Source organism: Lipotes vexillifer, unplaced genomic scaffold, assembly GCF_000442215.2.
Source record: "Lipotes vexillifer unplaced genomic scaffold, Lipotes_vexillifer_v1.1 scaffold393, whole genome shotgun sequence".
NCBI lineage: Eukaryota > Metazoa > Chordata > Mammalia > Artiodactyla > Lipotidae > Lipotes > Lipotes vexillifer.
Genome location: NW_006774564.1, coordinates 3235229 through 3249835, shown reverse-complemented (window position 1 = coordinate 3249835; position 14607 = coordinate 3235229). Strand labels below are relative to the sequence as shown.

The following is a 14607-nucleotide window of genomic DNA, read 5'->3' as shown; positions in this document are numbered from 1 at the left end:
GTTAGGATATGTTTCACAAACACAAGTCCAACATTTCTCTCTGGTTCGGAAAATACGAGAGGTAGGTTCAAATAAATTAAATGCCTATTATGTCACTAGATTTCCATTAAAATGTTGGCAATTTATAACAAATTACTAGAAATAAAACTTGAGTTTAAGAACTAAATTGAATATGGGGATATATGTATAGCTGATTCACTTTGTTATAAAACAGAAACTAACACACCATTGTAAAGCAATTATACTCCAATAAAGATGTTTAAAAAAAAGAACTAAATTGAAAAATGATAAGAATAACTTCAACTAATAAATATTTTTCTAAGTCCTAATCACACAAATCAGAAAAGATAGTTGAGTACAAAAAATGGCTTCAGTAAAATAAAAACATGCTATCAATATTATAAATCAAATTTTCTATATCATAATGTGTTTCTAAGCTGGGGGCAAGAGAAAATATGAATGTACATGTTTGTAAATTGGGCCTTTCACTTATAGTACCAAATATATAAAATTAATATATACTACTATTAATATATACTATTCTCCTAGCTTTGTGCTGCCCAAATTGAGAATTGCAGGGTCAAATAAATTAAAAGTGAGGGGGAGGGCTTCCCTGGTGGCTCAGTGGTTGAGAGTCCGCCTGCCGATGCAGGGGACACGGGTTCGTGCCCCAGTCTGGAAGGATCCCACATGCCGCGGAGCGACTGGGCCTGTGAGCCATGGCCGCTGGGCCTGCGCGTCCGGAGTCTGTGCTCCGGAGCGGGAGAGGCCGCAACAGTGAAAGGCCCGCGTACTGAAAAAAAAAAAAAAAAAAAAAAAGTGAGGGGGAAATGAGAATGCCATTCACCCATGATCAACCTACTTCATGTAATTAAGAAATTTCAGATAACCAAGAATGGTCCCCAGAAGCCTTCCTGATTAAAATGGAAGTCTGATTCAAGTAGGAAACAAAGGACAAAGAGAAGAGAGATGCTCTTCAGAAACTGATACAAGTAAAAGGGTTTTGTTTCCTGGTGCTTTTCAAAGCAATGACAATAAACAGAATTTTTCAAATAAGTTGCCTTGTGTTGATAATTTAACAGTAATATACTGACAATCAGTGTGTCATCCTGGGAACCAAATAACAGTACAAGAAAAATGGAGAAGTGCTCACTGAAATAAATATTATTTTATCACTCTTCCTTACACAAAAATCAATTGAGTGGACTAGGGTATTCACATGCCTTGAAGTTCTGCCGCTTATGTTCATTCTTATTCAGCTTAAAAAAAGATTATAGACCTTATACCTATTTGGCTGCTGTAAGATTATGTTTTCATGCAATGATTCTCCATGAATGGTCCTACAAAGAAATTTTAAGAAGTTTATAAAGACATTCCAAATATATAAACAATTTAAGTTTCTAGGTTTTCCAATCATTTTGTTTTTAAGAAAAAGATATTTAAGTATAAAGAAACTGGCATAAACTTGAACCAACCAAAATAAAGATCAAAGATTTATAATTCACACAAAGCAAATTTAGTTCAAGCAAGTACATTTTTTCAGATTTAGGATTCCAGGCAGAGATTTGCAGGAGGGACTAATAAGAAAAAATATAATTTTATTGCCTTTTCAAAACTGTATGAGCTTATCAAAACAATGATTTTTAGCATTTCTGAATGTATAAAATTGAGTCCAAATGTTTGAAGTTACCATTGATATGCTCTTCCCTTTTGTGAAAAAAAAATACAGCTTCTTTTTGCCATGGACTTGTTGCAGTTCTAGGAGAAAAGGTCACTCTGGAGATGGTTGAAAGTTTCAATAATTATGTTAAAGCAAAAAATTCAGCATGTCACTTCTGAGTTACTCCTAAAGTTTGTCTCATATTTTCATAAACCACATAACTGATGCCTACAGCAGGAAGCACCTTCATAAAGTTTGGGGTGATGCCTCTGTAAAGTCCTGGTATTCCTTCTTTAGAAATTATTCGTCGAAAGAGCCCAATCATGTTCAGCTGTGGGGTTCCTTCTACCATGGCTAGAAAATTAAAAAAGAAACCAGGCTAATTTAATATTCATGCATGTTTTATTATGACTATGCAATTATGATTCAGAATGATTTTCTAGAACGAACAGAATAAAAGGATAAAATTTATTCCAAGGGGCCCAAGAAAGTGCCCCTTTATATAATTCTCCCTGTATGGCACCTAACAGTGAATGCCCTGATTATAACAAATATGAGTGATTACTCTGTGCTAGATATTGAGTTAATTACTTTATATACCAATCCTCTAAGGTAAGTGTTATTATACCCATTTAATAAGTAAGGAATCGGAGGTTTAGAAAGATAGAGAAACTTGTCCTAACACACTTAGCTAGCCAAGTGGGAGAGCTGAAAGCTGATGGTCTTTCTCTTTTGTAAATGGAATGAAAACTGCACAGCACTGAAAGAATCAGTAGCAACATATGTAAAGCAGTTGGCATCTGTCAAATTCTCAGTAAACGGTGGCTAGAGTTGTTTGTTATTATGGGACCTACAACTTCTGAACTGTGATTCCTCCCCACTGTGACACTGTCTCCTCGACTTTGATTACACAGCGCCCTCCTGGCTCTCCTGCCGTCTGATTCAGTATTCTCCTTTCTTATGATTTGCTGGCTTTTATTGCTATGCTAAAGTAGTATTCATTCTGTGCCTTTCTTTCACTTTCTGCTTTATCCCTGGCCAATCTCACCCACTACCATTTCTTTAAACAGTACTCCCTGAGCATCAAGATGCCTCTATCCCCAATCTCTCTTCCAAGTACCAACCTCCCTCTCCCAACCAAGCAGTCAATCATTAATTAACCAGTACTTCCAATGTAGATGATCTGTAAATACAAATGTAAAGAGTGGACTGCATGGTAAATGCAAGTTTTACTTTTTGGAACTTTCTGGAGTTTGGGAGTCTTTTTCCTGAATATTTTCGATCGACAATTGGTTGAATCCATGGATGCAGAGCCCACGAATATGAAGGGCCAACTGTACTCTTAAAACATGCACTCTCAACGGCAGCATGAAAACCTTACTCTGTGCTAAACCACAGATATACATACAATATATGCACAGAGTATCCATGGTATTAAAATTTCATGAAGAGGAACTGATTCGGAAAAGAATTTCTAAAAAGCTTCCTTAAGGAGGCAATAATGCAAAAAAGGTTGAGAAATACTATCTTAAAACCACACTCTGCTGTCTCAGTGGAACCTGGAGTTCCAAAAGCATGTTACTGATGCACTACTTTATCAGTGTCATCCTTTTATCCAAAACTCACCTTGAGCCTGCATGCGTGTTCTCACCAAAGCCAAGGGGTAGCTGGCCAGCTGACCACAGGTGCTGGATAAGGCACCACATCCCAGCAGCACCATGACTCCAGGGTTTACAGAGTCTTTGGCAAAATTATCTAGCCAATGGGACTTCAAGAGCTGCCAGAGAAACAGAAAAGAAGAAAAATAATAAACAACTAACTTTACAACTGCTTTCACTCAACGTGAATGTTCTCACAGCTACTCTCATGCTTATGAGACAGGACACATTTCTGCAAGATTGGGTGGCACAGCCACTGTAGGAAGCAGCAGCTCTGTAGAGAGGTGGGGAAGCCACAGGGGATTCAAAACATGAGAGGTGTGACTGGGTGCTCATCTTCTAACTAAATGTAAAGATCAACAGCACACCAGACTAGGATCTAAACAACATTTCCTACGGTGCTTATCAATGAAAATAATATAATACTACAAACTGCATCTAATTTTGTACTTTACACATATGTTATTTCATTCAGTCCTTCTACAAAAGCTCTGAGGGGGAGCTATTCTTCTGATTTTAGAAATGAGGAAAATTAGTCTCAGTGGGGTTTTCTAAACAAGGGTGCTGAATCAAGTATATGGATCCTCAGGCCATGCTTCTTCCCTATTATCCTAGGTCTTTGTATTTCCATTAGAAGGCAATTAATTGAGAGAAATGTATCATCTACTTTTCAAATAAAAAATATCTGAAGTATTAAAATATATGCTAATATGTGGGGGAAATTATATACTAGTTTAAATATTTTAAGATAAAATTTAACTGCATACTTGGACCTTACAATTATATAACAAGAATATCTCTATAAATTTGAAAACAAAGATTATATTTAAGTGTCTTATTTAAGGTCCATTTAGTACTGTAATATGACAAGAAATAAAGTCAGTAAGGCTAACGACAACCATGTCTGAACTACAAAAATGAGAAAAGAGAAGTGATTCACTAGAAACTAAGCAACTATTTACACTATTAACACCAGAATTGGGGGGGGGGGGGGGGGGGAAAAATGAGAAAAGAGAAGTGATTCACTAGAAACTAAGCAACTATTTACCCTATTAACACCAGAATTGGGGGGGGGGGTGGAGGTAGGAAAATGCACTTTTAAAACAATTAATTTAAAATCCTATAAAATATACATGATCTTGTAAGTCCTCTCTGTGTGTCCCATAATCATTTTCTTCTACATCCTATGATCCATTATCATTCCTTGCCTCTCAGATCTCACTATATATACTTTTTTACTTATTTATTTTTGTCTCCCCCTCTTTATTGGCTTTGTACCCCTCAATTTATAGATATTCTCAAAATTCTATCACCTTATGAAGGTTCTCTGGCAACATCAAGGTCATAACAGTGGGGTCCTGATCCAATAGGATTAGTGCCTTTATAAGAAGAAATACCAGAGAATTCATTCACTCAACTCTCTCTCCCTCTCCCTCTGGGAACATAGCAAGAAGGCAGCTGTCTGCAAGCCAGTAAGAGAGCCTCACCACAAACCAAATCAGCCAGAACCCTGATCTTGGACTTCTAGCCTCCAGAACTGTGAAAAAGTAAATTTCTTTTGTTTAACCCTCCCAGTCTCTGGTATTTTGTTATGGTAGCCCAAACATACTAATACACTACCCAAAGCAAACTGCATATTCAATGTAATCCCTATTCAAATTTCAATGACATTGTCTGAAGAAATAGAAAAAAAATTCAAATAGAATCTTAAGGGACCCCACCTAACCAAAATAACCTTGAAAAAGAACAAAGTTGGAGACCTCACACTTCCTGATTTCAATGTTTATTACAAAGCAACAGCAATCAAGATAATGTGGTGCTAGCATAAAGACAGATACATAGAATAATGGAACAAAATAGACAGCTCAGAAATAAATTCTTGAATACATGGGCGCATGATCTTCAGCAAAGGTGTCAAGATCCCACACTGGACAAAGGACAGTCTCTTCAACAAATGGTGCTGGGGGGACTTCCCTGGCAGTCCAGTGGTTAAGACTCCGTGCTTCCACTGCAGGGGGCACGGGTTCGATCCCTGGTCGGGGAACTAAGATCCCACATGCTGTGCAGTGGGGCCAAAAATTTAAAAGAAAAAAAAAAAAAAAAAAGTGTTGCTGGGAAAACTGGATACCCACATGCAAAAGAATAAAGTTGGATCCTTATCTTACAACATATACAAAAAACTAACTCAAAATAAATCCAGGGATGAAACATAAGACCTAATACTATAAAATTCCTAGGAGAAAACACAGGATAAAAGCTTTAGGACCTTGGCTTTGGCAACAATTTCTTGGATATGATCCCAAAAGCACAGGCAAAAAAGCAAAAATAGACAAATGGATTTCATCACCTTAAAAACTTCTGTGAAGCAAAGAAAACAACCAATAGAGTGAAAAGGTAACCTATGGAATGGGAGAATATACTTGTAAACCATATATCTGATAAGGATTTAATATCCAAAATATATAAATAACTCCTACAATTAAACAACAACAATAAAAAATAACATAATTAAAAAATGGGCAAAGGACTTGAATAGACATTTCTCCAAAGAAGATAAATAAATGGACAACAAGCATATGAAAAGATGCTCAACATCACTTATCATCAGAAATGCAAGTCAAAAGCACAATGAGATATTGTCTCACACCTGTTAGGATGGGCACTATCAAAAAACAAAAACCCGGGCTTCCCTGGTGGCGCAGTGGTTGAGAGTCCGCCTGCCAATGCAGGGGACACGGGTTCATGCCCCAGTCCGGGAAGATCCCACATGCCGTGGAGCGGCTAGGCCCGTAAGCCACGGCCGTTGAGCCTGTGCGTCCGGAGCCTGTTGCTCTGCAATGGGAGAGGCCACAACAGTGAGAGGCCCACGTAGCACAAAAAAAAACCCCCAAAAAACCAGAAATTAACAAATATTAACAAGGATGCATGAAAACGCACTGTTAGTGGGAATGAAAAATGGTGCAGCTTCTAAAGAAAACAGTTTGTTCCTCAAAAAGCTCAACACAGAATTACCATATGACCCAGCAATTTTGTATACTGATAGGTATATACCCAAAGGAACTGAAAGCAGAGACGAAGAGAGATCAATACTTGTATCCCTTTTTCCCAAGAGGGGAAAGTATCCTTGAAATTATCTCAACCCCTCAACAACTGATGGCATTCCAAGCTCCTCAACCCTATCAGCAGTTTTTGCCCTTAAGGCAAGCTTGGAAGGTAACATAAACTTAAAACTCAAAAAAGTCCCTGAGAGACTCAGCAAAATCCACAACCCACGTTGGGCAGGTTCATTTGGCTCCCTCAATTAAAATTCAAATTGGCCGCGGTCAGCCTCTTCCTAACATTAAACAATATTCTTTAAATCTTGAGATCTTAGCAGGAATTAAACCAATCACAGAGGAATAAAAACACAACACCTCATAGTCCCCTACACTAGTCTCTGTAATACACCCATTCTCCTCATTAAGAAACCCCACAGAGGAGGATGGAGATTTGTCCAAGATTTGAGGGCTATTAATAACATTGCCATCAATCATCATCCAGTTGCCCTTAACCCTCATACCCTTTTAATGGCAATACCTACAGAGAATAAATTTTTCACTATAACTGACCTCTGTACCACCTTTTTCAGCATCTCTGTGGATTCTGAAAGTCAAATTTTATTTGCTTTCATGTGGGAAGGACAATACACCTGGACTGTGTCATGCCACAAGTCTAGACTAAAAGTCCTTCCTACTTTTTACAGATCCTAAAAGCAGATTTAGCAGGTGTCATTTTTCTGTAAGTGTCCATCCTTTTCAATAGGTTGATGACTTTCTTTGCTCCTCTTCCCACGGGGCAAGTGAGCAAGATAGCATCCATCTCCCCAAGCTGTTAGCAACTAAAGGTCATAAAGGTCTCTAAAGAGAAATTACAACTTGTTCAAACACAGGTCAAATACCTAGGACCCTTGATCTCGGATTAAGGACTCCTTTAAGACCCTAATAGGATTCAAAGTGTCTTAAATTTCCCATAGCCACAGACCAAAAGACAACTTTAAAGATATTTCGGGCTGACTGGATACAACAGAAACTGGATACTTAATTTTTTAGTTGCCCAGCCTCTCAAAGCTTAAAGACCAGATCCTTTAGAGTGGGAAGAAAACGCCTTTAGGGCTCCAGAACCTGAAAAGTGGACTTTGCAGTCCCCTGCTTTAGGACATACTAATTATTAGCTTCCCCTTTTCCACTTCATGTTCGAAAGAAGAGAAATGGCTTAGGAGCGCTTACTCAAAGGCACAGAGGTCAACACCAACCCCTTGGATATTACACTCAACAATCAGACCTGTAGCCAGAGGCCTTCCTCCAGCATGAGAGCTATTTCAGCAGCAACAGCCCTTACAGCATCAACTGAGGAAATAGTTACGGGCTCTCCACTCACCATCTATGTTCCCCCAAGCGGTAGGAGGCTTGCACAATTCTCATCACACTCAACACCTTCCTGCAAAAGCTGTCTTACCCTGCATGAAATATCATTATTGACTTCTCACACAACCCTTTCCCGCGACGACAACTTCAACCCTGCAACGCTTCTCCCCTTACTTAGTGACAAAACTCCTCACGACTGTCTGCCCCTGACTGATCGGTTATTAACCCTTAGAGCTGACTTACAAGAAATCCCTGTTGCTAACATTGAGATTTCATGGCTTACTGATGGTTCTTGTTTGAAAAATGGCAAAGGAAAATATTGTACTGAGTATGCAATCATCTGCTCCTTTGAAGTAACTGAGGCAGCTCCACTGCTGACGGCTACTTCAGCCCAGCAGGCAGAACTCCATGGTTTAACTAGAGATTGCACCCTAGCAGAAGGTAGAACTGTGAATACCTATACAGATTGTCGCTTTGCCTCTAGGGTAGCTGACGACTTTGGCATGCTTTAGAAAACAAGAGGATTCTTAACCTCAGGGGGAAGCCAGATTAAGAATGAAAATTGGGTCAATAAATTGTTGGAATCGATCCAACTTCCATCTGTCCTAGCCATCATGAGGGTACCTGGGCATCCAAAATTAAATTCAGATGAAACCAAAAGAAATAACTGGGCTAATCAGGCCACGAGGACAACTGCCGTACAAGCCACCAAATCTCCTAGGAGTCATTTCCTGTGCCTCCCTGTTGCCCAATGGTCTAACCCTATGACACTGACTCCTTGAAATAACCACTGGAAATTAAAAATTCCCCCCAACATGGGACATGACTTTCTGGGACAGGTCCATCCCAGCAATGTGAGACAAAGCAAATCTGTAAGTTGATTGGCAATGCTTTTAGAGAATGATCTTGATCAAAAGGGGGATATGTAACATAAGATGGAGTCACTTATGTCAAGGGGTTTTAAAATGAAGCTGGAAGGCCACTCAAGAGGTGGACCTTATGCCTGTCTCACCAGGCGGAACCATAAACATATGAACTGGGCCACACCACAGACAGCCCAAGAACTCTGCTAGAACACCTGCAACTTGTCACAGTAACGAACTCTTACCTCCCTCTAATGATAGCCTTAGCAATCAATCATGTTTAGCCAACTAGGTTCTGCCTTCAGCTCCAACTAAAATTCTTTGTAATGCAAACCTCCCTTCTTTGCCATTAAAAACCCCTGACTTGGGCTTCCCTGGTGGCGCAGTGGTTGAGAGTCCGCCTGCCGATGCAGGGGACACGGGTTCGTGCCCTGGTCCGGGATGATCCCACATGCCGCAGAGCGGCTGGGCCCGGGAGCCATGGCCGCTGAGCCTGCGCGTCCGGAGTCTGTGCTCCGCAACGGGAGAGGCCACAACAGTGAGAGGCCCGCGTACCACAAAAAAAACAAAACAAAACAAACAAACAAAAAAAACCTCCAGAAAACCCCTAACTTTTACTCCCTAGCAGACACTGTTCAGATTGATACCCAAATCTGTGTGTACCGAATTGCAATTCTTTGATCCCAAATAAATGCGTTGTGTTTGATTATTGCCTCCTAGGTTTCTTCAGGTTGACAAGTACAAGGAATGAATCTGTACTACCCACATCAGTCTCTTGGTTTTATCAATGTTAAATTTTAACAAACCAAAGAAAATGTGCTATTTTTGCTTATTTCTCTCTCCTCAAAAAAATCCCTAATATCATCTGCTAAACTGAACAACTGTATCTGTAATAACCTTTTTTTTTAAATTGAAGTACAATTAATTTACAATGTTTTATTAGCTTCAGGTATACAGCAAAGTGATTCATTTATACTCTTGTTTTCAGATTCTTTTCCATTATAGGTTATTACAAGACATTGAATATAGTTCCCTGTGCTATACAGTAGGTCCTTGTTGTTAACTATTTTATACATAGTGGTATGTATATGTTAACCCCAAACTCCTAATTTATCCCTCCCACTCCCACTATCCCCTCTGGCAACTGTAAGTTGGTTTTCTATGTCTGTGAGTCTATTTCTGTTTTGTAAATAAGTTCATTTATATCATTTTTTTAGGTTCCACATATAAGTGATATCATATGATATTTGTCTTTCTGTCTTTCACATAATATGATAATCTCTAGTTCTATCCATGTTGCTGCAAATAGCATTATTTCATTCTTTTTTATGGCTGAGTAATATTCCATTGTGTATAAATACATCTTCTTTATCCATTCATCTGTTGATGGACCCAGAGCTTAACTTTCATGTCTCAGGTATTGCAAAAAGTGCTGCTATGAACACCGGGGTGCACGTATCTTTTCATATTAGAGTTTGCTCCAGATATACGCCCAGGAGTGGGATTTCTGGATCGTATGGCAGTTCTATTTTAATTTGGCAAGGAACCTCACTACTCTTCTCCATAGTGGCTGTGCCAATTTACATTCCCACCAACAGTGCAGAAGGGTTCCCTTTTCTCCACAGCATTATTATTCCTTTTCTCCACAGCATTTATTATTTGTAGACTTTTTAATGATGGCCATTCTGACTGGTGTGAGGTGATACCTCATTATAATTTTGATGTGCATTTCTCTAGTAGTTAGCGATATCGAGCATCTTTTCATGTGCCTGTTGGCCATCTGTATGTCTTCTTTGGAGAAATGTCTATTTAGGACTTCTACCCATTTTTTGATTGGGCTGTTCTTTTGATATTAAGCTATTTGTGTATTTTGGAAATTAATCCCTTGTTGGCAGCATCGTTTGCAAATATTTTATCCCAGTCCGCAGGTTGTCTGTTTTGTTTATGGTTTCCTTTGTTGTGCAAAAGATTTTAAGTTTAATTAGGTCCCACTTGTTTATTTTTGTTTTTATTTCCATTACTCTCGGAAATGGGTCCAAAAAAATATTGCCGTGATTTATGTCAAAGAATGTTCTGCCTATGTTTTCCTCTAGGAGTTTTATAGTATCCAGTCATACATTTAGGTCTTTAATCTATTTTGATTTTATTTGTGTATACGGTGCTAGAGAAGTGAACAACTATATCTGAATGTGAGAGTATTCTCTTCATGAATAAAAATAATTAACAGGCAAATCTAATACAAAAGTGACCACAGGCATATGGGGTCTCATATTCAAGGAACTTGAAAAGAAAGATAAAAGAACACACTCTTGAATCTACTTTTGGTCACAAACTGTTTCCTGGTACATATGTACCTCTCTATATAAAGTCAAATTCTAACAATGAGAACTATTTAATTACATTTTCAGATTCAAAAGATTGCTACAAACTCACCTCATACACAGCAAGATCTATTCCTGCATAAGGTATGATGCCTAATAAATTAGGAATGTAACCTTTGTAAAAAGCTCCCATGCCTTCGTGTTTCAAAATCTTCTTGGCACAATCAAACATCCCAGAGTATTGTCCAGTTTTGCCTACAGCCAGCCTGGTTTTCAGAACCTGGTTATGAAAGAATATAATGAATATTATTATTCACATCAACGCTATCATTACAGAATTCAAAAGAAGTAACTTTACAAAGAACAAATATCTAGCATATATTGTCACTCAAATGACTGTCCATTTTGTTGATGTGTTCTCTCTCACATATTATCTCTCTTAAGGGTCTAAGACCAGAGCCAAGAAGATCCCTTTTGCTGTAAAGATGATCTGAATTAGGGCAGTGGCAGAGGAAATAGAGAGAAGATAATCTATTGACATCTTAACAAAACTGTGATGTATTAGATATGGAGGGAGGGGGAAATGGTAGTGTAAAGGATGATCCCAGGGTTTCTAGCTTGGAACTTGGGATGGGGCCAGCAGAGAAGAGGGAAGGTGATGCTATTAACTGAGATGGGGGATATAAGAGGAAGCCTAGGTATTGAATTAGGATATTTTTTGAGGGATGTGTGGAGTAATATGAACAATCATATTAAGATGCCTGCAAGGAAAGCTCTATTAATATGCATACCACAAAGGTGAAAACTAACAGTATTTCTTAAGCTTATCAGTTACTGAAAAACGCTTTGTCATATCAATAAAGATATCCACATCTACAATATTATTCTTGCTCTAAAGCAGGAGTTGGCAAACTTTTTCTATAAAGTAAATATTTTCGTCTTTGCAGGACTGAAATACCAGGTCCCTGTTGCATATTCTTTGGTATTGCTTTTTTGTTGTTGTTGTTTTTAAACCACCTTAAAAAGGTAAAAATATGAAAACCATCCTTAGCTCAAGTGTTGTACAAAACAGTCCACAGGTCCATGGTTTGCTAACCTATGCTCTAATAAAAGGATGTCCAGTTAGGATTACCACCATCTAATCAAATTCTAAGGTTCCATTACTAATTTTATGGTACAGAAACTCTTTGGAGAGGAATGGGTGCTATAATTCTTATCAACACTATGGGAGCCAGCCTCGAAGATGGCCCCCAACTATCCCTGCCTCCTGGTATTCGCACCATGTGCAGTCCCCTTCCACACTCTACCAGGGGCGGTCTTTGTGACCAACAGAATAGACCAGATGTGACCGAAGATTGCAGCTTCTATCTTGGGTGCTCTCTTTGATAACTGATTTGGAAAAACCAGCTACCATGTTGTGAGGATACTCAAGCATCCTATGGAGAGGACCCTGCAATAAGGAACTGATATCTTCAACCAACAGCCAGGGAAACCTGGCAACAAACACGTGAATAAGCTTGACAACAGATCCATCCCCAGTTGAAACTTGCAGTGACTGCAGCCCTGGCTGACACCCTGCTATAGGCTGTGAGAAACCCTGAGCCAGAGGAACCCAGCTAAGCTACACCCAGATTCCTGATCCACAGAAACTGTGAGATTATATATACTTGTTGTTTTAAACTGTTAATCTTGGGATAACTTGTTACACAGTAATAGATAATAATACAAACACCGTTAATGCAATCAGACTTCACAATGGTACTTACCTCCATAGGATAAATAAGTGTCTGTGCAGTTGCTCCAGCCATGGAACCAGAAACGAATCTCTCAAAGGTTCCTACTTTTTGTCCTTCCTCAGTAAGCAACTTCTTGTACTGTGTAAATAAAGTTTTAAATGCACATTAATACCTGCTACAGAATGAATTGCGTTCTTCCCCCTCCTTCTCCCTCCCCCCACACAAATTCATATGTTGAAACTGTAACCTCCAATGTGATAGTATTTGGAGCTGGGGCCTTTGGGAGGTAATTATGGTTTGATCATGAGGTGGGGCCTCTCTCTCTTTCTCTCTTTCTTTTACACACATGCTCACTCTCTCCCTCCTTCCTTCCCTACCCCTCACCCCTCTCTCTCTCTCCCCCCAACACGTATGCACCAAGGAAAGGCCATGTGAGCACACAGTGAGAGGGTGGCCATCTGCAAGCCAGGGAGAGAGCCCTCACTGGAAACTGAATTGGTCAGCACCGTGATGACAGACTCTCCAGCTCTAGAACTGTGAGAAATAAACTTCTGTTGTTTAAACAATCCAGCGTATGGTATTTTGTTATGGCAGGCCAAGCTAAGACAATACAAAAATACAAATCAGCTCCTAGAAATCAATTGACAATATGATGTTTCTCAAAATGCACATTAATTATTAATTGTTAATGCACTGCATTAACAATATCTAACAGAAAAGTAAGGTTTGAATGCTAATACATTGTTTTCTGGACAGTGATTTTCAAGTTAGAATTCCGCAAAACACAGATGGTCCACAGAGGGGACCCGGAAGCTCCTCTGCTAAAACAGATTCATCACAACATTCTTCCTCAGATGCACAGGTTAATAAAGTGTTCACAGTTTTTAGATATTTTCCCCATAGTTTTCCTTTTTTTAAGATGAGTTTATATTCACCAGTATAAGTAAAACTAATAAATAAATGATAAATATTAACAAAACAACTTAGAAAAACAGTTTTTGTAGGTAATACATTTAACCATACTAACATGTAGACCCCAGAGCCTGCCTGGCCCACCAGTACTAAAGCAACCGACATGGCTGATCTGGCCAAAGGGGGAAATCTGGCACAAATGCAGCCGAAATACCGATAGGACAGGATTTTAACATCATGGGCTCCACAGTCAGGCAGACCTGGGCTTGAACCCTAGGTCTATGTGGCCCTGAGCAAGTTTATGAACATGTCCACATGCAGTTAGTTTCCTCATCTGTGATAACCCCAGTTTCACGGGGTTGTTGAAAGAATTTGATAAGATAATACACATAACACAGCACAGTGCTGGGCAAATGGCAAATGTTCAGTAAATGTTATTGTTGTTGTTGTTGTTGTTATTACTAACATATTCAATATTGTCTTTCTACAACTTGGAGAGAAAATCTCAGTCCGAACACAGACTGTGGTTATAAGCCAGGCAAACCAGATTCCTTCTCCTAGAAATGTGAGGTGGGTCTACAGGTATAATTAGGCACTGACACCTGAGGGAGAAAATGGATAAAGCAATAGAGAAGCAGACACATGGAGAAGGGACAGGTCAGTGAGGTTCCACTTTCTGCACTTCCTGAGGCTCCTCCCCTTAATGCCGCAGGCACCTCCACAGTGACCCCCACCTCCAGCCTGCTTCCCTGAGCCAGCCAGTCTCTGTTCCTTGGGATCCAAAGAGCCCAATGCAAAAACACAGGAATACTTTCTCCTAGTAAAACTGTGTTTCTCTGCTCATGATAAGAATTAAATATATTATAATTTCACAAAGTTCCCCAAATAGCAGTTATCTGCTTACCCCCAAAGATCAATGTTTCCACAGGCTCTATTTCCTGAACTGCACCAGAATGTTAACCAAAACTCCCTATTAATTTTCCTGCATGTCAGATTATCACAATCATTAAATATAATTTATTGAAAACCTTCCTGCATATGAACAGGAACCTCA

The 14607-nt window shown here is 39.2% G+C and overlaps 1 protein-coding gene across 3 annotated transcripts in view; it reads right to left on the bottom strand.

Annotated features, from left to right (window-relative positions):
* Positions 1-1477: 1477 nt before the first annotated feature.
* Positions 1478-14607, bottom strand: part of SLC25A24 (solute carrier family 25 member 24) — a 42700-nt gene continuing 29570 nt past the window's right edge. For 2 of the 3 annotated variants that reach the window (XM_007449343.1, XM_007449342.1), the window contains exons 7-10: positions 12672-12779; positions 11018-11185; positions 3287-3437; positions 1830-2014 (exon numbers count right to left, since the gene is read on the bottom strand). In XM_007449343.1, the coding sequence (XP_007449405.1) occupies positions 1830-2014; positions 3287-3437; positions 11018-11185; positions 12672-12779 (612 nt within the window). Of the gene's footprint in view, positions 2015-3286; positions 3438-11017; positions 11186-12671; positions 12780-14607 lie in introns of all 3 variants that reach the window. The other variant, XM_007449341.1, reaches the window with a different exon arrangement.